A 25,720-nucleotide genomic window follows, 5' to 3' on the forward strand; every position below is an offset into this window, starting at 1 on the left:
GATATCATCTGTACGCTGATGATAGTCAGTTGTACTTCTCCACCCCGGGCCACCCCAATGAAGCTATCGACGTGCCTGGAAGCCGTACGGGTCTGGATGGGGAGAAACAGGCTCAAACTCAATCCCTCCAAGACGGAGTGGCTGTGGATGCCGGCACCTCGGTACAGTCAGCTGCAGCCGCAGCTGACTGTTGGGGGCGAGTTATTGGCCCCGATGGAACGGGTCCGCAACTTGGGCGTCCTCCTGGATGGACGGCTGTCTTTCGAAGATCATTTGACGGCCGTCTCCAGGAGAGCTTTTTACCAGGTTCGCCTGGTTCGCCAGTTGTGCCCCTTTCTAGACCGGGGTGCCCTATGCACAGTCACTCACGCGCTCGTTACATCTTGCTTGGATTACTGCAATGCTCTCTACATGGGGCTCCCCTTGAAGAGCATCCGGAGGCTTCAGTTGGTTCAGAACGCAGCTGCGCGGGTAATAGAGGGAGCCCATTGTGGCTCCCACGTGACACCTCTCCTGCGCAGACTGCTCTGGCTACCTGTGGCCTCTCGGGTGCGCTTCAAGGTTTTGGTGACCATCTTCAAAGCGCTCCATGGCATAGAGCCGGGTTACTTACGGGACCGCCTGCTGCCACCGACTACCTCCCACCGACCCGTACGCTCTCACAGGGAGGGACTCCTCAGGGTGCCGTCCGCCAGGCAGTGCCGACTGGCGACACCCAGGGGAAGGGCCTTCTCTGTGGGGGCTCCCACCCTCTGGAACGAGCTCCCCCCAGGATTACGTCAACTTCCCAACCTCCGAACCTTCCGCCGCGAGCTTAAGACACATCTATTTATCCGTGCAGGGCTGGCCTAGGGTTTGATTTTTTTTATAAATTTAATTTTAATGGGGTTTTGTATTTTAACTATAGTTTTAAATTTGGCCTAATGGAATAAGTTTTTTAAATGTTGTTTTAACATGTATTTATATTATATTTTATGTTTTATAAGGCTGTAAACCGCCCTGAGTCATTCGGGAGATAGGGCGGTATAAAAGTTTGAATAATAAATAAATAAAATAAATAAATAAATAATCAAGGAGAGAAGCAACTTAGAACTAATGAGAAATTTCCTGACAGTTAGAACGATCCATCAGTGGAACAACTTGCCTCCAGAAGTTGTGGATGCTCCAACACTGGAAGTTTTTAATAAGAGATTGGATAACCATTTGTCTGAAGTGGTGTAGGGTTTCCTGCTTGGGCAGGAAGTTGGAGTAGAAGACCTCCAATGTCCCTTCCAACTCTGTTATTTTGTTACATTAGAATGTCCTATTTACCACCTTCTAAACTGACTCAAATTTCCTGTTAGTCATTCAGTCTTTTTTTTTTCAAATTAATATCCAGATTCATGATAAATATGAGCAAAATAACCAATAATATTTGGTTGACTAAAATGTGCAAATAAACATAATAATGCAAATTTATTCGCAACTTGTGAATATGAATATGTGAAAGTGGATTAACTTATTGCTATGGTAGATGGTAGTAATTTTGTAATTTTATTTGTAATTTAGTTTCTGTTGGTCTTTACTTGGAGCAGATGTCTTCTGGTGTTAGAAGGACCCTCACAAAAGAATGCCTTTTAACAAATCATCCAGAGGCTCTTTAATTTTTGGATTGAAATAAAAGAAGTAATATATCTTTTTGCATATGTTTCCCAGGTGCGTAATTTTAGTTATCTTGTGTTTTCATTTGCCAGCAGGATTCCAAGTCACATTTATTTAACTTAAGATCTATACATACTATGCATTTGTATGATTGCATAAATATAAAATATTTCAGTTTAAATTAAAACTCAGCCAGTAGCATTCTTACAGATTGCAGATAGTCACCTGGGAAAAATGGGTGAATATTACTGTTTATCTTTCTTAGTGAGACAAGCTTTTGTCATCAGCAAATCATTTTACTATGGCACCATTAATTTTACCAACAAGAATGGGTAATTAAAGTTTTGAAGTTCAGTTTTTTTCATTTCTTTCTACGACAGAAATGGTTGGATGTAGATGAACATATAAGCCTCACTAGAAACTTGTGGACTAATATTAAGAACATTTAATGGTCTGGAAACATAGAGGTATGGATTAAACTCCTATAGAAACGCATTAATAAATTAGATAAAAATCTGAGCGGAATCTTTGTCCCTTAATATTTTTCATGTTTTAATACTAGTCCATTGTCTGATTCTTTGCTTTATCTGGTAAAGCTTACAAGTATTAGAAGTTTGCTCTGTTTACCTTATAAGTTACTTTCTAGCTTGGAACATGAAAGAGAGCAGCATGGAGACACTTTTTTTAGTGGTTCTTTTATTCTTGAATCTTTATAGGTCGTTGAGAAATCAAACAATGCAAAAGAGAATTGACCCCAGACTACTTATAGAATTTGAAATAATTATTCAAAATAATAATAATAATAATAATAATAATAATAATAATAATAATAATAATAATAATAATAATAATAATAATCAGGTCGCACCGGCCTCAGACACAGTGAACAGGTCTCTGCGTTCACTGTGCTGACTTCTCCCTGTTTGTGGGCCCCGAGAGGAGCCAAAGCCACCCTGCAGGTGTGGTGAAGCAAAGAGGGGCACCCTATAAGGTCAAGGAGAGTCACAGCTCTCCTGTCCGACCCAGGATTTCTTTTCCCTCTGAGGAAAAGAAGAAGAGGCAACTAAAGATGGCTGCTACAAAGCTGGGACAACCAATGAACATCTAAGACTGGTGCTGGAGCGAAGTAGGTGAACAGTGACTGGAACTGGGGGAGAGGATTTCCTTTTGCTTTAAATTCAACCCCAAAGAACAATTTAGACTATTTGCTCATGATTATCTGTTTAAGCGGCATTTGAGCATTCTGAGGAACTACCAGACCAGAAGTGAAGGGCATAGAAGAAAAAAATAACAAACTTTGAAATATACAAAAAATTGGACTCTCAAATTGGGAAGATGTAGTATCGTACTGGGAAAGCATTTTAAAATGCTGGAATCATTTATTTATAAAACTTATTCTGCTTTCATAATTGTTTTACAACTAAAAGATTGCTTGATTAGTGGCAATACTGAAATTTAAACTGAGAGTGCCACCTGCTGACAAAAAGGAAAAATTACATGAAGGACTATTAAAATATCTATTGGAATACTGTTAACTACCCTATGACTACTGGAGATCCAAATATGAAAATAAGGAAGTTTTCTTAACTAAAGGGACCCCTGAATGTTATGCTAGAAGGCTGAACCTATAAATGGAATGTAAAGAAGCTTTGGATAACTTTTGGGATTATCTAAATGGAACTGACTGTTTATCTATGGGACATAAAGAACTAGGACTAGTACATTCCCTGAAGGGCAACTTAAGGACTGAAAAAATAGTTCTTGGATTGTTGGACAAATGTTGCATTTTTTTAAAAATAAAACAAGATGCTTTATGAAGCAGAAATGGGTGGAATTTTGAAGGAGATGGTGTTACTCTTGCAAAACACAAAAGATGTCATGGAGAAAGGATTTAAGGAGATTATGGAAAAATGGAAAATACCATATGAGTGATAATGAATAAAGAACAAGATGCCCAGGAAAGGGAGGAGTCAGCAGAAGAAACGAAGGAAGAAGACAAATTGGAGGCAACAATGGAAATAACAGTGACTGATGAATTAAACTGGGGAAAAATGTATTAAGAGAGTTGGAAGAGATATTTGAAAGGGAGACAGGGGCCTAGGCAGAAATTTTGGGAACTAGGCAGTGGAAGAGGGTAGAGGTGGGAGAAATACCCAGACTGAACAGCCAAGAAGCACATTCTGACAGAGATAGAGCTCCAGGAGAGGAATTTGGAAGGCAAGTTAAAAAAAAGCATAGCAATTAAAGTATTGAAGCCGATAAAGGATGATGGACAGATGAATTTTTTTCTCTGTTGTTGTTTTGATTTGCCTTTCCTTATCTCTTTCTTTATTTTATTTTCTTTTTTTTTGATAGGTAACATGATTAGAAGCTAGGTAGGAAAGAAAGAAAATGTTTTTTAGTAAAAGGTGATATGATTAAAAGTTAGAATAAGTGATGGAAATAAGAGAAGGGGGGATGTTAGTGTATAATCTTTTATATAATAAAAATAAAATGATTTATTTGTTGATGTGACCAATCCATCTGTTCTCTCCACACCTTTTGCTTGCTATTTATCAAGTCTTCCTCTTCGTTGAGTTGCTGCTTCATTTGCTGGTTTTCCTGATCCATATTTTTTCCCTGTTCATGCTCAGTTTGCTGGCTTGAGTAATCAATTTCATCTAGACTTTCTGTTGCTTCCACCAGTTCATGCAGTTTGCTCTTTGTTCACTGTTCCTTGCAGAATATTTTCCATTTTCTCACCTATACCATCAATTGAATCCATAATATTAATATAACAACAGAGTTGGAAGGGACCTTGGAGGCCTTCTAGTCCAACCCCCTGCCCAGGCAGGAAACCCTACACCATCTCAGTCAGATGGTTATCCAACATTTTCTTAAAAATTTCCAGTGTTGGAGCATTCACAACTTCTGCAGGCAAGTCGTTCCACTTATTAATTGTTCTAACTGTCAGGAAATTTCTCCTTAGTTCTAAGTTGCTTCTTTCTTTGATCAGTTTCCACCCATTGCTTCTTGTTCTACCCTCAGGTGCTTTGGAGAACAGCCCGACTCCCTCTTCTTTGTGGCAACCCCTGAGATATTGGAACACAGCTATCATGTCTCCCCTAGTCCTTCTTTTTATTAAACTAGACATACCCAGTTCCTGCAACCGTTCTTCATATGTTTTAGCCTCCAGTCCCCTAATCATCTTTGTTGCTCTTCTCTGCACTCTTTCTAGAGTCTCAACATCTTTTTTACATCGTGGCGACCAAAACTGGATGCAATATTCCAAGTGTGGCCTTACCAAGGCATTATAAAGTGGTACTAACACTTCACGTGATCTTGATTCTATCCCTCTGTTTATGCAGCCCAGAACTGTGTTGGCTTTTTTAGCAGCTGCTGCACACTGCTGGCTCATATCTAAATGGTTATCCACTAGGACTCCAAGATCCCTCTCACAGGTACTACTATTGAGCAAGGTGCCACATATACGGTACCGGTGCATTTTGGTTTTTTTGCCTAAATGTAGAACCTTACTTTTTTCACTGTTGAATTTCATTTTGTTAGATAGCGCCCAATGTTCAAGTCTGTCAAGATCTTTCTGTAACTTGAGCCTATCTTCTGGAGTGTTGGCTATTCCTGCCAGCTTGGTGTCATCTGCAAATTTGATGAGTTCCCCATCTATCCCCTCGTCCAAGTCATTGATGAAGATGTTGAAGAGTACTGGGCCTAAAACAGAGCCTTGGGGTACTCCACTGCATACTTCCCTCCATGTGGATGTAGTTCCGTTGAGGACTACACATTGAGTGCGGTTGGTCAGCCAGTTACGAATCCATCTGGTGGTGGTGCTGTCTAACCCACATTTTTCTACTTTATCTAGTAGTAGGTTATGGTCTACTTTATCAAATGCTTTACTGAAGTCCAAGTAAATTATATCGACAGCATTCCTCTGGTCTACTAATTTTGTCATTTTGTCAAAGAATGCGATAAGATTAGTCTGGCATGATCTGTTTTTGACAAACCCATGTTGGCTTTTGGTTATTACTTTGTTTGCTTCTAGGTATTCGGTGATTCGTTGCTTGATTATCTTTTCCAGAATCTTCCCCGGTATTGAGGTCAGGCTGATAGGTCTGTAGTTTCCTGGATCTGTTTTTTTTCCTTTTTTGAAGATGGGAACTACATCAGCTCTTTTGGAACAACAAAATAAAGTCATCTCATTAGAAAGTTTTCTCATTTCCACAGCTGTGCCTTCAACTCCAGCCATAATAGCAATAAAGGTGAAATAAACAATAAAGCTACAATCTAATTCAGAAAGAGTCCAAGTTTCCAATCATTAGTAAATGGGGCTTTCCTCTCAAATTTCCATGCTGCCTTTTTTCCAGCAGATGTTTATTTCACTCAAAATCCATTTCTTTCAAAACAAAGTCAATTATTTAAATGAGCCAGTTCCAGCATTTACTCAATACTCTGATAGTCCAAGGTATTTTACAAGTTCTTTAAGTCTGCTTTATGGTTTTAGTCCTTTATTCTAGCTTCCCATAGTCTCTTTATAGAATGTTTTTCTTATTTCCACCTCTGGTGAGCATAAGGCAATAAACAGTTAAAAGTCAGAAGTCTAGGAGTCATTCTTTCTTTCATCAATAGATGGTGCTCTCGACTTTTCAACATAGATCTTGGAATTGGTTATTTTCACAGCTTACACAATTATCCTTTTAGACTATATTATCATGGATTTTTTATTTTCCTTGGGGTTAATTTTTAAATAGAAGAAGAATCATCTCACCCAGAAACAATATCTATTCACTGTTTTCTTTGCTCCTGCATTTTCTTAGGTGTTCTGGATTTCCCCAGCTTCATGGCAGCCATGTTGACTGCTGCTGCTCCTCATCTTCGGATGAGGGGGATTTTCCAAGTCAGGGAGTAGAGATGCAGCTCTCCTCGCCCTACAAGGCACCCCCCACCTTTATTTCACCACCCTACAGGATGGCTATGGCTCCTTTTGGAGCCCTCCAACACAGAGAGCTCGGAGTAGGGCCATGGAGCTTGCAGTCCTCACCTCTAATAGTGCTGGAAGTACGGCTGGAAGTCTGGTGCTTTGGAGAATAGGTTGACTCCCTCTTCTTTGTGCAGCCCCTGAGATATTGGAACACTGCTATCATATCGCTCCTAATACTTCTTTTCATTATAATATTTATATTAGAGTTATAATATTTCTTTAATTTATACAGTAGTGCTGGTTGGAAATCCAACAGGATTTTTTTTCATTACTTGTTTTCTTTCCCTGAGTATCTATTTCCTTTTTTTTTGATAATGCCAGTAGTGCAGTGTTTCATCACTTCTCCGTCACTTGTGGTAAAAGGGTTTCTGCCCCTTTTACTTGAAGACAAAAAACATTTTCAATTCTTATCTTAAAAGACTTCAAAGTATGTTTCCTTCTTTGGTTTCAAGTGGCTGTAGAAACATAAAATGTTTCAGCTCAAGGAGAAAAAACAATACATCTTAAAAATAATCTTTAAATTGGATTTCAAACCAGCAATATATACTAGGAAACTATTATAATGAATGCACCGTTGCAGAACTTCAGTTTTAGATAGCTCTCACTGGAGACCATAGTTTGCAAGAAATGACTTTTTAGCAATCTATTGAACTGGTTGCAGTGTCTGACAGTCACTGGTGGGTTACTACCAGTTCGCCTCGGATAGGGGGAACTGGTAGCAATAGGAGGCTCTGCCCTGGACGTCTCTGCGCATGTGCAGAAGCGTCACACGCACATGCACTCCCATGAGCGAACCAGTAGCGATGGGATTTGAAACCCACTACTGCTGCCAATGTTTGCATTTTGATAGATATAACTCTGTATTTATGTATGTAGGAGGTATTATTGTTGCTGTTTTGGTGCCTTCATGTCAGTGATGGCTCCTGGAAACTGCCTGGACAAGTCCCTGCAGTTTTCTAGCAAGATTCTAGAAATGCTTTGCCATTGCCTGCTTCTTCAGGGTGAGAAAAAGTGACTGGCTCAAGATGACTCAGCTGGCTTTCGTATTTAAGGGAGGACTAAAAGTCACATTTTTTAAAATTTCTAGTCTGGTGCCTTAACCATTATTCCAAACTGGCTCTTTTATTTTTACAGATAGTCCTTGACTATCTGTGAACATTAATCCATTCATTTAGTGATTGTTCAAATTACAGTGGTACTTAAAAAAATTGACTGATAATTGGGCCTCATTTGTGTGACCATTGCATATGGTCACATTATCTAAATTTGGGCACTTACCAGCCAGCATGTATTAATTATGGCTTCCCAGGGTCACGTGGTCATAATTTGTGACCTTCCCAGCCACCTTTCAACAAGTAAAGTCAATGGGAGAAGCTGGACTTGGTTAATTGCATGATTCACTTAACAGCTGCAATGATTGACTTAACAACTGTAGCATAAAAGATCACAAAATCAGGCATGACCACTTAACTGCCTTGCTTAGCAATGGAAATTCCAGTCTCAATGGTGATTGTAAATTGAAATTACCTACACTATAGGTAGTTTAGTTTGTAAATTGAAACTACCTACCTATACAATTCTGTATGTATGTACATACATAGCATATGTTCTACCCGTATAAAGGAGAACTACAACATCTCTGCACAGGAAGACCCAGTCACAGAAAGGGAAGCAATTGTTCTGTTAATTTTCTAGAACAAAAATTCGGGAGAGCAATGTCCAATGGGAGGATACAATATCCTGCAATTTGGATTAAATAATTTACAAGCTTTTGCCAATATATTCCCTATCCAGACATGTTCCTACCTCTGTTCTGTGAAAAGATTAGTTTGCCCCCAAAATTAGTTTTTAATTAATTTAATTAATGTTAGTGTGGGGGGTAGGGGTGTCTTACAGATCAGTGTGATTCTTTAACAAGTCCAGAATATATGTAAAATGCAATAGCAAAGACACCGAATGTTGTTCCCACCTCATTATTTTATATTAGTGTATCATTTGTACTTTTTAATGTAAAAAGTAAAAGTTTAACAAAGAGCCATTAACTTCATAGGGAGCAACAAGAGGTTTGCAAGTATTGTTGCCTGTTTTTCAAATTGCTCTGAAGAATTCCAAGGATTGGATGCTGGCTTTTATTTCTGCTGGGCCTATTGGAGTAATTTCCTCTTAAAAGCAGACAATAATCTGTGTATTTTTCATGTTAGCCCTCCTCTGCAATTTACAGTGCTATAAAATGAAATAAAGAAAGTGACCCAGATGGCTGATTAAAGGTTTTAGTTTTGTTGCTGGATGAGCAACAAGTATAGTCTTAGTATTTTTGCTATTATTTATGACAGAAAACCAGACTCTCTAAGCAGATAAAGATCCTCCTCCCACTAAGATACTTTGTTTCTAGCGAGTTAAATATGATGGGTCTCTTAATTGTAGCCCTGGTCTTTGGAAGACTTTGTTCTGTAAGATGTTAGAGCAGCCCAATAAACTGTAACAGTGAGCCAAATAAGATAGTAACCTGCCCTTCCCAAACATGGGTTTAAGTTTTCACATAAAATTTAGAGTCCTGAACAATTGCTTATATGCAGGTGGTAAACCTAAGATGGTGTAGTAATAAGACTGCAGAGTTTCTAGAGCTGTTTGTCAACTCAAGAAATTCATTATCTCTGCAAAACTCTAGTTCAGATTTGTGTATAATTAAAGACAGGCTCTGCTCTAAGGGTTGCTTGTGGGTCCTTTATCCATCCCTCTTGTTGGCAGAATGAGAGAAAACAATTCATGTTTCTTTGCACACCCCAAATGTGAGGGCTTCCCCTCATATAATCATATTTCAGTTTTAGTTATATTTGTCAATATCAATTTAATGTATTGTTTAGTATTTATAGTTTTGCTTGTGGCTTGTATTAATTAATTGATATAGAAATATAATAAATATAACTGGACAAAAAATATCAAGATTGTAATTTTCTGTACATAGTTGATGAAAAATTAACAATAAAGAACAAAATGGAATGGAACGGAACGGAACGGAACGGAACGGAACAGAACAGAACAGAATAATAGAGTTGGAAGGGACCTTGGAGGTCTTCTAGTCCAACCCCCTGCTCAGGCAGGAAACCTCATACTGTTTCGGACAAATGGTTATCCAATCTCTTTAAAACTCCCAGTGTTGGAGTATTCACAACTTCTGGAGGCAAGTTGTTCCACTGATTAATTGTTCTAACTGTCAGAAAATTTCTTCTTAGTTCTAGCTTGCTTCTCTCCTTGATTAGTTTCCATCCATTGCTTCTTGTCCTGTCCTCATGTGCTTTGGAGAACAACTGGATACCTTCTTCTTTGTGGCAAACTCTGATATATTCTTTCTCCCAAGATATGAAATTGTTAGTGGGATTTCTTTTTCTATTTTTGTTTAGTGTGTATTGTTCAGATTCCTAGTGTTTCAGAAAGTATACAAAAACTGAAAGCTAAATAAATAAATAAATAAATGACTTGCTGGTTTAGAAATTAAACGTAGAACACATGAATCCATAGCTTAAATGTACTTCAACATATACAAATGTGACCATGATGTATATATTTTCACTGTGTTTATATCTTCCAAATAATTTTCTACTTTGGGAATATACCAAATCCATTCATTATTTATACCCATGCACCATATATCGACAAGAATTAGATTGGGAAAGATTGAACAAAATGCCTTCATATTCAACTGGAAATCCATTCTTGTAACAGTCTTCCACATGAGCTTCCCGCAGCTCTCAAAATCTGCTTTGGGGGTTTCAGAAATCACTTTCCTTCATTCCCTAATGTGAAGTAACTTTGAGTCATAGAAATACATAGTGCTTCCCATGGACTCAAATAGAAAATAAATAGGCAGCCATGCTCATTAACTCCATAATTGTCTCCTATGGAATAAGGGTCTATTTCATGGGTGAAATCCAGCAGGTTCTGACAGGTTCTGGAGAAATGGTAGTGGAAATTTTGAGCCTCTGGCTGGCCCCAGAGTAGGGTGGGAATGGAGATTTTGTAATATCCTTCCACCAGGAGTGGGGTGGGAATGGGCATTTTGCAGTATCCTTCCCCTGGAGTGGGGTGGGAATGGAGATTTTGCAGTATCCTTTCCCTGCCACGCTCACCAAGCCACCCCATGCCCACGAAACCAGACCCACAGAACTGGTAGTAAAAAAAATTGGATTTCATCACTTTCTATCACATAGAACAGGCAGTGTGTTACCCAATATCGATGCTGTTCATGTTGCTTCCCTATTTAGTTTGATTGGCCTTAATTGAGAATGTTCCCTTATGACTCTCCCTTAATCAGAAGGGCAGCATCTTGCTGCAATAGCTCATAAAATAATCTGCTACAATGTCCTACCTGTCAATGACTACTTCAGCTTCAACCACAACAATATACAAGCACACAATAGATACAAACTTAAAGTGAACTGCTCCAAACTCGATTGCAGAAAATATGACTTCAGTAACAGAGTTGTTAATGCCTGGAATGCACTACTAGACTCTGTGGTCTCATCCCCAAACCCCCAGAACTTTAACCTAAGACTGTCTACTGTTGACCTCACCCCATTCCTAAGAGGTCTCTAAGGGGTGTCCATAAGAGCACCAGCGTGCCTACCATCCCTGTCCTAATGTTCCCTTTAGTTGTATTCATTTTATGTATTCAATTCATGCTTATACTTATATATATCTAATATGTACTTGACAAAATAAATAAAAACAAAAAGTTGCAATTGCTATTTAGTAGGAAGGCCACCAGAACATACAATGGGCCTACCTTTTCTACAAATTCCTTAATAGCAATTTGTTAAGCTATCAGAGAATCTGGTATGGATGAAGTGATGCTTTAAGAATGCTGTTTTCACAAGTAGGAGTTTCAGACAGGAAGGGAGAAGTTACAGCATCATTGAAAAGAAAACAACAGTTACTAAAAAGGATAAAGAACTAAAAAGTGTAATGAGCTATCTTTCTGGGGAAGAGGACTATGAAACTAAAACAACACAAGAGTGCTGTGTGATTTCCCCATTATTTCCTTTTCTGAAACCCACCATCTCAAGGTGACTTCTTTCTGAGCAAACTGTTAAGATTTAATGTGTCCTCCTCCAGTACTACCGCACATAGCATTGTCAAACAAGATTACACGTCAGAACTCCATTGTACTTTGAGAGCAATGAACTTGGCTCCTCTTCTGTTGTTTTAAAGCACTTCATTGCATCGAAGCATTCAATTTGTGAAAGATCAAAGGTAGAGTCAAATAAAGGCAAAATGGTATTCATTAGCTAAGGGATATAAATAAGTTTCAAAATGCTAAGAGTGAAAGAAAGAGGGAAACATAAGTAGACAGAATATATAAACACAGAAAGGATAAGCTAACAAACAAAGAAATATTTGGGATTTAAAAATTAACTCCTTTCCCAAGTGTTGTATTTGAATAGAGTAAATAACTTGCTAAAGTTGCATTTCTTTCAGTAATCTTATGTCAGTATCTATTGTTGGTAGGGAAAGGGAAGACATTTGTTAAAGTGTAATATAATATGGTTGTTCAACATATGGGGTACATCATCCTCATCCATCAAATTGTTCTTTTAAGATGCAATGTAGAAGAAGGGCCACTTGGTCTTCTATTTTCCAACTTCATTCTTCTGTTGTTATGTTACAGACAAGAGTTAGGGCTAGAATAAGCAGAAGACACTCCCTTAGGAACTACCTGTGTTCATTATCCACATGCTCTGAAAAGTTCTGTGCCTTTTGATAAGAAAAAATGGATAATGTTAGTTCTTGCCTTTCGTTTGCAAATGTGTCTCTCCCTACTTAAAAAGTTAAAGCTGGCTCTACTTTATATGCCATGATGGGGTTCTTCAACACCAGTGCACTCTATAAACTCTATAAGCATATTTATACAAGGAGCAACAGCAGCTATTCAATAGTACTGGGCATACTATGGTTGCTTTAATAGTAATGTTTATTAAGAATAAATAAAATAATTTACTAGATAGAGGATATAGACATACTTGTAGGAAATAAAAATAGCTCCATGTCACTATAGTTTTTGTTGGATCATCAGACAGAAAAATAGGCATCATTGACAGGATTACACAAGGATGTCATGTGTGGAACACAATCCTGTTATATTGTCATAATTTTTAACTTTTCTTTGACATGTCAAATCTATATTTAGAGTTCCCATAATTCTACCTCTTAGAATGGAATACATGAAGTGTTAGATAAAGCACTGAGATTCTTCTAACAGTTTTGGACAATGCTTTAGTCACTCTAGTCTAATGACTCACATCTAGAAATTTTGTATTGAAGACATTCCTGAACTTGGGCTATCTGCATCCTAGAATCCTAGACTGCATGCTATTGTGGAATAGAGTGAACAGACACCCTGCTTATAAGCTGTCACAGGTGTATGTGACCTGTCAAATCTATTACTCTGCTGCATGTCACATTTCGGCTAATAAATATTATATACAAATCCAGACCTATGAGCTGCCTCTGAGTATAAATATATAGCTATTTTTGTGATACATACTAAGCAAAATATCTGAAATTGTGTGTCCTATTCCCCTGCCTTCTCTCACACACATACATATGCTACGGTGTTAGAAGTCTTTATTGAGGCTCCCAAGCCCTGAAGAGACTTCCCCAGAAATTTCTCATGCCCACATCAGTACCAACCCCAAGGTTCAATAGGCTATTCAAGGAAAATCCCATGCAAGTCCAGAGAGCAAAGGTAAGCCCACAAGCCAAAGACAAGTCCAGAGTTCAAGGGGCACAGTCCAACATCGAGATATAGAATCCAAATCCAGCAATTAATGCAAGAATCACAGTGGCCGAAAAATGCACAGCAAGCAAATGGACATGTTCACAGCATCATTTTAGTCCAAACGCTTAGCTAAATAGCTGTTCCCCAGTGCAGCCCACGAAGAGAGGCAAGGCTGCTACCTTGCAAGTAGTATGGCTGCCCTTTGTTGACCTGCCTCCTCTCAACCCTATCAATTCTTGAATTGGGAGGGGGAGACAGTTCTTCCTCGTCTCCATTGGCCAGCTGTAATTGTGTGCCCCTCTTCCTGATACCTCTGGCTTCCCAGCTGCAGCTGTGCCTCTCCTGTCCCTAGCTCAACTAGTTGCTTGTCCATCCACTTCTGCTGCGAACACTATGCTGGGCTGTGCATCGCCTGGCTCAGAACTTCCAGCCACCTCTGGATGTTCATCCATATCCCTCCTATTGTCCCTGAACCAAGCTCTCCCTTGCTGAACTAGCATCCAGAGGAGCATCTGGGGAAGCAACCAGGGAAGCCATCACATGGTATATGATTTAGACTTAGCAAAAATAACAATTCAAATAAGATTTAATCAAGGTACTGTAAATTATTAAATAGTTTTGTATCTCTATAAATTGAGTGGCATATATAGAATAGAATAGAATTTTTTATTGGCCAAGCGTGATTGGACACACAAGGAATTTGTCTTGGTGCATGTGCTCTCAGTGTACATAAAAGAAAAGATATGTTCAACAAGAATTCTAAGGTGCAACACTTAATGATAGTCATAGGATACAAATAAGCAATCAGGAAACAATATCAATATAAATCATAAGGATACAAGCAACAGTGTTAGAGCCATACAGTCATAAGTGGAAGGAGATGGGTGATGGGAACGATGAGAAGATTAATAGTGCAGACTTAGTAACTAGTTTGACAGTGTTGAGGGAATTATCTGTTTAGCAGAGTGATGGCGTTTGGGAAAAAACTGTTATTGTGTCTAGTTGTTCTGCTGTGCAGTGCTCTATAGCGTCGTTTTGAGGGTAGGAGTTGAAACAGTTTATGTCCAGGATGTGAGGGGTGTGTAAATATTTTCACAGCTCTCTTTTTGATTTGTGCAGTATACAGATCCTCAATGGAAGGCAGGTTGGTAACAGTTGTTTTTTCTGCAGTTCTAATTATCCTCTGAAGTCTATGTCTGCCTTGTTGGGTTGCAGAACCAAACCAGACAGTTATAGAGTGCAGATGACAGACTCAATAATTCCTCTGTAGAACTGTATCAGCAGCTCCTTGGGCAGTTTGAGCTTTCTGAGTTGGCGCAGAAAGAACTTTCTTTGTCGTGCTTTTTTGATGATGTTTTTGATGTTACCTGTCCATTTTAGATCTTGTGATATGGTAGAACCTATTTATATATATTTATATACTCACTTATTTAAATTGTACCTTCTTACAACAAATTGTACCTGCATGTTATCTCTCTGTTCAGGGCAAGTTAAATTGATAAAATAACCCTTCCTAGTGGGTGCACCATTGGAGGACCTAGAGGGCCAGGTTGGAGTCAGATTGTCCTGGGGGAAAATTTCCTTGTGTGATTGCTCTGACTTTATGGCACATAATCAGTCAATCAATCCAATCCTTTGATGGAAGCATACCATGAGTTGAGATGAATAGGTTTTCTGAATAATATAAATAATAAGTTTTTAAGAGAAGAGTTCAGCAGAACTCTTTTTAGAGTAATTTGGAAAACAATGTATTTAACCACAAAATGGTTAAAAACACTTTTTAAAAAAACTGTAACTCAATTGAACAGCTTTAAAAAACTTCAGTTATAGATGAAATACAACAGGAATAATAAAAGGAGGAGATTTTCTTAAAAAAATGCTCAAAGAACAATTAATATTGTTGTTATGCAAATTATACAAAACGTTTTTGGATCTCCTTCCTATTTTCTATATTTTATCACTGGATATAGAAAACATGACATTCATTATAACTATATGAATCATATTTCATCATATCAATTCGAAAACTGGTTGTAGATTGGAAAATGGTAGTTACTTTCCTATGCTAAGTAGACTTAATACTATTTATTTTTCAGGATTGTTCTTGGTTGTTGTTGGGTTTTTTTTTAGCCTAGAACCAACTTTCTCTTGAAAATAGCACTTGCTTTTCCACTACCAGTATAATTTATCCTATTATTTTGCAATAAATATTTAAGGACATAGCATTTTACTTACTAAATATTCACAAGGAAAGAAAATATTTAAAAATAAAACCTACAGTTATACATAATGCCTCCACCTCACCAAATCCTTTAAAAACTTTGCGTGATCATATGGACATTAGAAAATATCCTTTCCTTTTGCCAAAAAAGATTAGTGTGCAAATCTCTTTTGGAATCTGCACATGACTATTATTATATAGATAAAAAGAAAGAAATTCCTTAGAATCGTGAGAGAGTCAAATAAATTAATATCTAAGAACTCAAGCAGATAACAGTTATGTTCTCACATTTCTTCTGCGGTCTTTCATAGTAATTAGTCAGTCAAAAAATAATGCTAAATAATGGCTTATCATCGTTGAGAAGTTTTAATTGGTCATATGTGGGCTTTTCTGAATGCACAGACATGATTTTTAAGTTGTGATGGGCTAATTTTGTTTCTGAAATTAACGTTGGGATGTAGTTTTGAATCAATTTAGGTTGGAACTGATTTTTAGAATAAACTCTTGGAATGGAAAACAATTTCTGAATGGACGCTTTAATTCACCAGAGGCTTTAAAAGGGGAAACCAAACCTTCTGAGAACACCAGGTGCACTACCTAGCCATTTCAGTCCAGATAGACAATCAAATAGTAAGATTGTAAAACTGAGAACCCTTATTTTGCAACAGTAATGAAATGTTATGATCCCTGTTTTAAATTTTGGCCCTGAAAATAGAGATGGGGACCTTCGAGTTTTCACGTCTAAAATTAAGCCAGTCTAAACTATGACATATTTCTATCTTAAAGATTGCTTCATTCATGTCTAATCTGCGGTACCATTCAGTATTTCCCATGAAGCACCCTGACTTTTCATAGACTTCCTACTTTAGAATGTGTAATGATGATAAGCTCTGCCTAATGATAAGCTTTTTACTGTCGTTTATATATTTGCTCTCTTACATTGTTAATAGGCCCATTAGAATTAACAAGCATATGCATACTATTCTTAGACACATGAAGGATCAAAGCAAGAAGGTGGCCAACCTGAAGCACAATCAACAAATAGAAAAGAAGAAGAATGCCCAGTTGCTAGAAGAAGTTCGGCGGCGTGAAGACAATATGACAGACAATGCTCAGCATTTGCAGGTAAGTTGCTTTATTTTTTTATAACACTACCATGCTAAGTATTTTACAGTTTGTCTACACATGATTGGGTTGTCAATCTAAATAACACATATACTTCATAGCTAGTGATTAATAAAGTACTGATTTTTCTTGATTGGCAAATGTTTAGTTACATACAGTAGATCCCTTATATCCCATATATAAATCTTTTGGTATCTTTTGTCTTTATTTATGTAAGAAAAAGTTCTGTATCCTTGGATTTGTCATAGATATCACTTAAGAAATTGGTCTGGGCTACAACAAGCTGCATCCTACTAAATGGTAGCAAAGATGCAGAATTTTTGTTTATTTATTATTTATTATTTACATTTCTATACCGCCCTTCTCCGAAGACTTTATTTAGACAATTTATATATTTGCCTATTTCCCCAAAGTGACTTTAGGAGATGTATAAAAGTTTATTACTTCCCTGCCCCCTCAAAAAAATTTGTTGTTGTTAGTTGCAAAGTCATGTCGGACCCATCGCGACCCCATGGACAACGTTCCTCCAGGCCTTCCTGTCCTCTACCATCCTCTGGAGTCCATTTAAACTCATGCCTACTGCTGCAGTGACTCCATCCAGCCACCTCGTTCTCTGTCGTCCCTTTCTTCTTTTTCCCTCAATCTTTCCCAGCATTAGGCTCTTCTCCAGTGAGTCCTTCCTTCTCATTAGGTGGCCAAAGTATTTCAGTTTTATCTTCAGGATCTGGCCTTCTAAAGAGCAGTCAGGGTTGATCTCCTCTAGGACTGACTTGTTTGTTCGCCTTGCAGTCCAAGGGACTCGCAGGAGTCTTCTCCAGCACCAGAGTTCAAAGGCCTTGATTCTTTGGCGCTCAACCTTTCTTATGGTTCAACCTTTACAGCCATACATTGCAACTGGGAAAACCATAGCCTTGATTATATGCACTTTTGTTGGCAGGGTGATGTCTTTCAAAAAAATAATAGTTTTATTTATAAAAAGCAGCATTCAATATTCAAAAAAATCTATAATATATTCTAAGAGATTAGTTCCTATAACTTTAACATTAATCAAATAGGAGGATTTTGCAAGGTGTAGCTACTAGTGCAGGATTCAAGAACATTTATCTATGAAAACTACAGGTAGTTGCTCTTACAGACCATTAGGTAAAGGTAAAGGTTCCCCTCACGCATATGTGCTAGTCATTCCCGACTCTAGGGGGCGGTGCTCATCTCTGTTTCAAAGCTGAAGAGCCAGCGCTGTCCAAAGACGTCTCCATGATCATGTGGCTGGCATGACTAAACACCAAAGGCGCACAGAACACTGTTACCTTTCCACCAAACGTGGTCCCTATTTTTCTACTTGCATTTTTAATGCACTTTTGAACTGCTAGGTTGGCAGAAGCTGGGACAAGTAATGGGAGCTCACACTGTTATGCAGCACTAGGGATTCAAACCACTGAACTGCCAACCTTTTGATTGACAAGCTCAGCATCTTAGCCACTGAGCCACCACGTCCCTACATTAGATGGCAGCAAAAAGATATAAATGTCATCTGGTGGGTTTTCACACTTTGCAGCCCAAATCTTAGTGAAACCCCATTCTTCCTCTTCTTTTTTTACATACAGAAAACTTTTCAGGGATGTACCCCACGCTTTTATTCTGTGCAAGGGAAAACATGCTTCAAAACAAAGTAAAAGAAGCTTCTAGTGCAGTTAGATCTTGTTCTGAAAGGCCAATGAAATATATTATGAGAATATTAGTCTGAATCCATGGATACAAAGTGGAATTCACAAGCAAGAAGAAAAGGCAGAAGTCAAAAGTAGCACTGGGTTTACAAACATGCAAAGAAAGGTCTAAATTTAAAAGCAAGCTCTAAAACATAATGAACATGGTCTCTGTAGTTCACTGAGAACCTTAGGCAGGTTGCTATATCTGTGATCTACAAATTTTAGATCAGAGGGTTTGGTGCTCAGAAGATGAAGCAGCATGGTTTGTCTATTCTTTCAGTCTTCAAGTTAGGCATTCTTTGCTTGCAAGTTACAGTAGTAGATCTTTAAAACTTTCCCCAGATAAAGAGAGTTGACACATTTATTGCTCTATCTTCTCTTTCCTGTAAATTAAAGGTACATGGTGTTCAAAACTATTTAGATAATTTGGCACTGTTGTCAAAATACTTTCCCGGTATGTTCTACCTTTCTTGGAAATAAAAATATAACTGTGTTAGGTAACCATCAGTGTGCTGTTTTTAAGTAACATTTAAAACCAGTTGCCTGAAACATTGTTCATTATCTGTGGACACAAGGAATAATTGGTTTTTCAATTTCGTCTGGCCTTTTATAAAACTCATCTGGAAAGATTAAGAATTTTCTCTTTTAATCTTTTTATTTTTCCTCTTGGCTCAAAATACTTTTTTTTTTTGGTGATACCTTCGTTAATCAGCTTCCATGTATTATATCAAATTGGTTGCTTTTGTCTGAATACTTTTTCATGTTACTAAAGTAGTATTTCCATTTTGCACATTTCACTACAAGATGTTTCATCATGAATTATATTTTTTAATAATAGTTTCACCCAGAAGTGAAAAATGTACCATGATAACTTTATATATATTGGATTGATGCATATATGGTTTTTTTAAAGGTAGATCAGACAAAATAATATTTTTGTTCCATTGGAGGTCATGCTTATGATTCGGCCATTGGTATTCTAGATTATATTAATGTAGATGTCTATTTAGAAGGAGTTTCAAAAGCTTCTGCCCCTGAAAAAGTTGCTCAAATTAACTTTGCAAATCTTAACATAAACTAGTGAACATGACCAATGAGTTAATGAGATGAGGGCATTTCAAGTTGCTCCGCTACTTGACCTTCTCCTGAGTGCCACTCATGCGATGGAATATTATGCTCAGGAGGTTCATTGGACTCCCACTTTTCCAGTATTTAACAAAATATCCCTGTTTTGTCCAATTTTGTTAATTTACTTTAATGATGTTTATTTTTACCCCTCTAACCCATCCAAACACCATCCAAACACCATCTAAAACAGGGGTGTCCAAGCTTGGTCCCTTTAAGACTTGTGGACTTCAACTCCCAGAGTTCCTCAGTCAGCTTTGCTGGCTAAGGGACTCTGACAGTTGAAGTCCACAAGTCTTAAAGGGACCAAGGTTGGACACCCCTGATCTAAAAGTTAGCTTATGTGAAGATCTAAGAAGGTGGACTTTAGATAACCTCAACAATCATTACAGTTTAGGGAGTATTAAGATCAGCATTTTGAAATATGCTTATTGGCTCTTACACTGTACAAGTGACATAAAATTGGAATGATACGTAATGTTTTGGCACCCTACCATATGAAGATGAGTGACTTAGTATATCGGCATTAGTCTTCATATATCTTAAGGGGGCAATCCTATAACTGATTTTGGTAGTCTGATTTAGAGAACAATGGATAATTAGATCATTGGTCTAGTTCTCCAGATGGCATGCAAATCAGATTTTTGCAAACAATACTTTGGTCATTGCTGCCAAATCTGGCTCAGCCATCAGTAAGGAATCCAGGATCATTTCCAAGTTGTACACCTGGCCAAAGGAAGAGTACAAGTCTGTTGTATGCTATTATCCAGATCAGCTTCTTCTCAATCCACTGCAGCAGTATTTTTCCAAGATTAAGTTTCACTTCCTCTTTTCCACTCAGTTTAGAATCAATTCCAGGCACTTGTTTAAGAGTTTCTTAACTTTTCTAAGAATGATGGTAAAAAACAGAAAGGCAGAGCTATTTGTCATCAGCAAATTAATGACACTGAAATCTCCATCTCCAGGCAATTCTTGGCGGATTCATTTAAAACTGAATAGGATTGGGATTCTTGCTTGCCTTAGACAAAGGCCACCTGAAGAAGAGAAATTCTACTATGAACAGATTACATCAGAATCAGTGTAGAAGTGTGCTTCCTAAACTCAGGCCAGATGGTTGGAAGAGGAGATGGTGATAAATAGTAACAGCTGCCAATTAGAAATTAGGACTTGTACTCTCACTATCCAGTAAGTTATCAGAACAAATGAAGGCCATTCCAAAGCAGAATTATGAAGAGATTGGGATAAATCTATATAATTGATTTGTTCCAAGTCACCAGTTCTTCACTTTTGGCCTGGAGGCTTTTATCAGTCATAATTGGAAAAGATACAGAGAATAGCTGGTGGGCTGCAAACTTCCTGTCTAGTTTGTCCATATTCTTTGGGTGAATTAGATAATGTACATCTTTCCCAACTTGATGTGTTGATATTAGACTGATTATAATTGCAAACTGATTACAGAGTAACTTCAAAGTCAGTACAGGACTCACCAGATATATGTAATAGGAATAGCACTTAGATGTATATACCACTTTACAGTTCTTTACAGCCCACTCTAAGTGGTTTATAGAGTCAGCATATTGCCCCCAATAATCTGGGTCTTCCTTTTATCCACCTCAGAAGGATGAAAGGCTGAGTCAATCTTGAGCCGGGTGAGATTTAAACTGCCAGACTTCAGGCAGCCTGTATTCAGCAGAAGTAGCCTGCAATACTGCACTCTAACCACTGCGCCACCATGGCTCAAATAAGGTTTTTTCATAACTGAGAATAACATTGATGATCAGCATTGTGCAGATGTAAAGACCATGAAGCTTTCTGTACCTACTACTGTCATTGAGTAATACTTAAGATAACCATACACACAACGAGTAGGGTTTTTTTTTGGCTACTCGTAAATCTAATAATTTAAGATTGAGTAAGCTGCTACAATTAAACTATGATTATGTACTTCTAGGAGTTTTGGCATTGGTGGGTTGTGAACCAATGCTACTCTGCATTGTGATACAGGTGGAAAGCTCAGGGCAGATGAATCTTATCCCTGTTGGCTGAGCTACTCATCTTTCCTGTTTTTCTAGTTTATCCCTGGTGACTCAGTTGAAGAATAGCTGAAATCTGATGGAATTGGCCTTTTGCCATAGCTGATGAGTGACCATGTTTTCTATGGGTTTACTTTAGCAAGTCTGCTTTTTAACTAAAGTGGTAAAGCATTAGGTGAAGCCTTTTTCAAATCAGTGTCCCTCTGATACATTTGCTGTAAAGTTTATGATATTCCATGCAATATTAAAGTGCTATAATGTTGAACTTTAAATTTGATCTTACAGACAACACAGAAATACTCAGTATATTTTGCCGAGTTGTACACTCAGTTTTCTTTATTTAAATTTCATAAACCTTTTTTGTCTTCAGCAAATTCTCTTTTTCTTTTTGGAAATTCAGTCTCATATTGCATCCAAATGGACGACGATTGTCATTTTTGATCAAGCTCCATTTTAATGCTTCTCTCTCCCGAGTATAATAAATTAATGAAATAGCATATGAAGAAATGTAACAGCCAATATTTTATGCCAATAAAATATCCTTAGAATTCTCTCCACTTCATTGTCTAAAAGCTAAGGCATATTTTTAAATATTTCCAATTTTTCTTTTTATAGAATCCTTGGAGATAATATATTTTCTTCTTTTCCAATGGTTAAGGTGAAGTGTGATTAGCTTGACAAAGTGTATTTTGGTATGTTTTCATTTCAAATCAAAAGATCCCTGGGGATAATACGGTTACTTCTTTTCCAGTAGTTAAAATGACCACTGAGATTTCCATACATATTAAACAAAAAGAAAAAAAGAAAAAAAAGAAAAAAGAGAAGAATAAAAAACATGACTGATCAGGAAAGAATATCATGGATCTGTGTACCCTTGAGATTATTTGCATTTCTAATTACTGTTTCCTTGATTTATAAATAAGTGCTAGTTGTTAAGTGAACCACACACTCACTTAATGCCATAGTCCCTGAAGTCTGGGGGTTGGGGAAGTTCTGGGAACCCTGGTGCAGGCCCAAGCCTGAGCAGCACCTCTGCAAATCATACATGGCCACCCCCAGACCTCCTTTTGAAGCACCCCATACTCTCTTTCCCATTCTCCTGGATCCCACACCCTTGGTCTTCCCCCCCCCCATCACACGTTGGTCCATTTATCTTTTCCAAAGGTTGTTTTTGGGATAAAGAAACAACTGGTTGATTATAATGGTGGGTGCCAAGCACCCAAATTTTGTTCATATGACAGCCGAGATGCTGTAGCAGCCATGACTTTTGGTATAAGTTATAAATCCTTTCTTTCAGCACCATTATAATTTTGAATGGTCACTGAAGAAATGGTTATATGTTGGGGACTACCTATATGGATAAATGCCAGGAAAAATTACTAATAACACAAACCTCAAAATTTTTGACTTTCAGTAAAATATATAGTGCAATGTTTCTCAAGTTTGACATCTTTCAAATGAGCGTATTTCCACTCTGAGAATTTAAGAGAGTTGAAGTCCACTCATCTTAAATTTGTTGAGGTTGAGAAGCACTAGTATTGTATATTACTAATTTCACACATTTCAGTGAGATTTCTCTTTCTATGCATAGATGCATTTTTTGTTAGCCTTCTCCATGTGCTTTCACATTTAGCTTATCTTTTTATCTTTTCTTCATTAGAAAAGAACTGTATATATAAACTAGGTTTAATGTATTCTTTTCCTTTGTCAATCTGTCTTAAAACTCTGATTAAGTTTGCTTTAGAAAAGCAAACTCATGCCATTCATGATTTATTTCAACAGATTTAAAAAAAATATTAGCATAATTACAAAACAGAAGTTGAACTTAGCTCATTTAAAGATAGCTAAATATGATAACTTATATATATGCAAATATCACAGCCGAATGTGAATTTGATTTTTTACCAGAGATGACTACTGAAGCATTTTCTTTTCTTGGCCAGTAAAGATTCCATTAAATTGTGAATATATTCCATATGTATAAAACCTCTGCCAATGTAGTATTACTATAGTGAAAAAGACATCTTTCACTCATTTCAGTGGAAGAGAAGACTTAATGAATGTCCTAAAGACACAGAATTTGGTTTATATGACTGAAGGCAAGTGCCAGATTTGAGGTTTTATACTATTTGATTGAAAATTGCACTTGTTAGAGGTTCATGCCATTTTGCAGAATTAAAGTGATTCCACTAAAAAAATCTCATTTAATACTCACTTCATGTTATTTTCTTCAAGGAAATATAAAATTTACATTTTGCTTTCACAATCATGGCTCCTTTTATGGGACTTATTCCAGGTAAGCTATTTATCGTCATTTCTCTGGCAAAAGTCCCACTGAACTCAGATCAGTTGAGGAGATAGGATTGCATGGTCAAGGAATCCATTGCACTGTTGAGTTCGGGAGTTGAGTTTTTTCCTGGATTTTCCTCTGGAAGTAATAAAAAATAATAAACCATGGAAAAACTTCACTTGCACATGAATCTCTGTGAAGATGTTCATATACAACATAGATTTGGGATATGAATATTGAACTTTTGAGCCAAATCTTCTTATGTGACAAGATAAATTAACATTGGCAGTGTTTGGAAGAGCGATGATGAAATAGATGGTTGCAAGCAAGGAGCTACTTACAGGATCAGAGCTAGAAACATGATCTCTCAGACCATGGACAGCTCCAAAAACAATATCTCAATTGCATAAAATTCAGCTGTCCTTGAATCTAGGTGAAGACCTTGGAGATGGTTCTGAGTACAGTCTCTTGCTGCAGTGTTTTTGAAATACACCTGAACTTTAGTGATGCTCAGGAAAAAAGAAAATTCTAGAGAAAGTTGCTTTCTAATGGCCATATTGTTCTTTAGTAATGACAGTTTATTGAAAAAAGATGCTTTATATCTGGGAGATTTTATATGAGCGTCAAGCATATATAGAGCTTGTAAAAACCTTGGTAATGTTATGCATTTTAAAACTTTAACCACTAAAAATAATAAATCTAATTTTGCTAAGTAGCCCTAACTTTCTTATTGATATGGTTTTGGCTTTTACCAGAGCTTTTCCACATGTCTTTTTTTTTTAAAAAAATAAATATGGTTAAATGTTCCAAGAAGTATAGATCTTAGGAAAAATAAAACAAAAATGCCAATAAATTATCCTACGATTGCCTTTCTCTTTTTGGTACTTATGTAAGAATTCACACCTGTAGGAGTTTTGGGGATAATTACATTCAACATACATTCAGAAATAGTATTTATTTTGGGTTTTTTTTGGTTAACCATATTTTTCCAATCCAGAAGTAATTATCACAGCTTAGTATAATAGCAAATCCAGAAGTAATTATCACAGCATAGTATAATAGCAAAAAAATAGCTACCAGGTTCTCTGCAACAGAAGCCATGTCTCAGTTTGACATTATCAGACTCATAATAAATCATTGCAGCCTAATATAAAAAGTTTAGTTTTCTTTTTTGCTGTTAAGTTTGACTTATGGCTTGTCTAATATCTTATCAAGTTATAAATCTGAGCAATCAACTTTATATAAATTGTAATCAAAGTTAAATGCAATTATTTTGAAATCCTGCATTTATAAAGTAGTGATAAATTACTTGTGTCTTATAAAGAAGTGGAGCTTAGTCAATTCAGTGTAAGTTGATATAATTTACTTGGACTTCAGTAAAGCATTTGATAAAGTAGACCATAATCTACTACTAGATAAAGTAGAAAAATGTGGGTTAGACAGCACCACCACCAGATGGATTCGTAACTGGCTGACCAACCGCACTCAACGTGTAGTCCTCAACGGAACTACATCCACATGGAGGGAAGTATGCAGTGGAGTACCCCAAGGCTCTGTTTTAGGCCCAGTACTCTTCAACATCTTCATCAATGACTTGGACGAGGGGATAGATGGGGAACTCATCAAATTTGCAGATGACACCAAGCTGGCAGGAATAGCCAACACTCCAGAAGATAGGCTCAAGTTACAGAAAGATCTTGACAGACTTGAACATTGGGCGCTATCTAACAAAATGAAATTCAACAGTGAAAAAAGTAAGGTTCTACATTTAGGCCAAAAAAACAAAATGCACCAGTACCGTATATGTGGTACCTTGCTCAATAGTAGTA

At 37.3% G+C, this 25,720-nt stretch overlaps 1 protein-coding gene across 1 annotated transcript in view; it reads left to right on the plus strand.

Moving 5' to 3' along the window:
• The window catches only part of ERC2 (ELKS/RAB6-interacting/CAST family member 2), a 617,452-nt gene that overhangs the window by 347,935 nt on the left and 243,797 nt on the right, over positions 1-25,720 (plus strand). The window contains exon 11 of the mRNA XM_058170468.1: positions 16,602-16,737. Within this exon, the coding sequence (XP_058026451.1) occupies positions 16,602-16,737 (136 nt within the window). The remainder of the gene's footprint in view (positions 1-16,601; positions 16,738-25,720) is intronic.

The sequence above is a fragment of the Ahaetulla prasina genome, chromosome 2 (assembly GCF_028640845.1).
Source record: "Ahaetulla prasina isolate Xishuangbanna chromosome 2, ASM2864084v1, whole genome shotgun sequence".
NCBI lineage: Eukaryota > Metazoa > Chordata > Lepidosauria > Squamata > Colubridae > Ahaetulla > Ahaetulla prasina.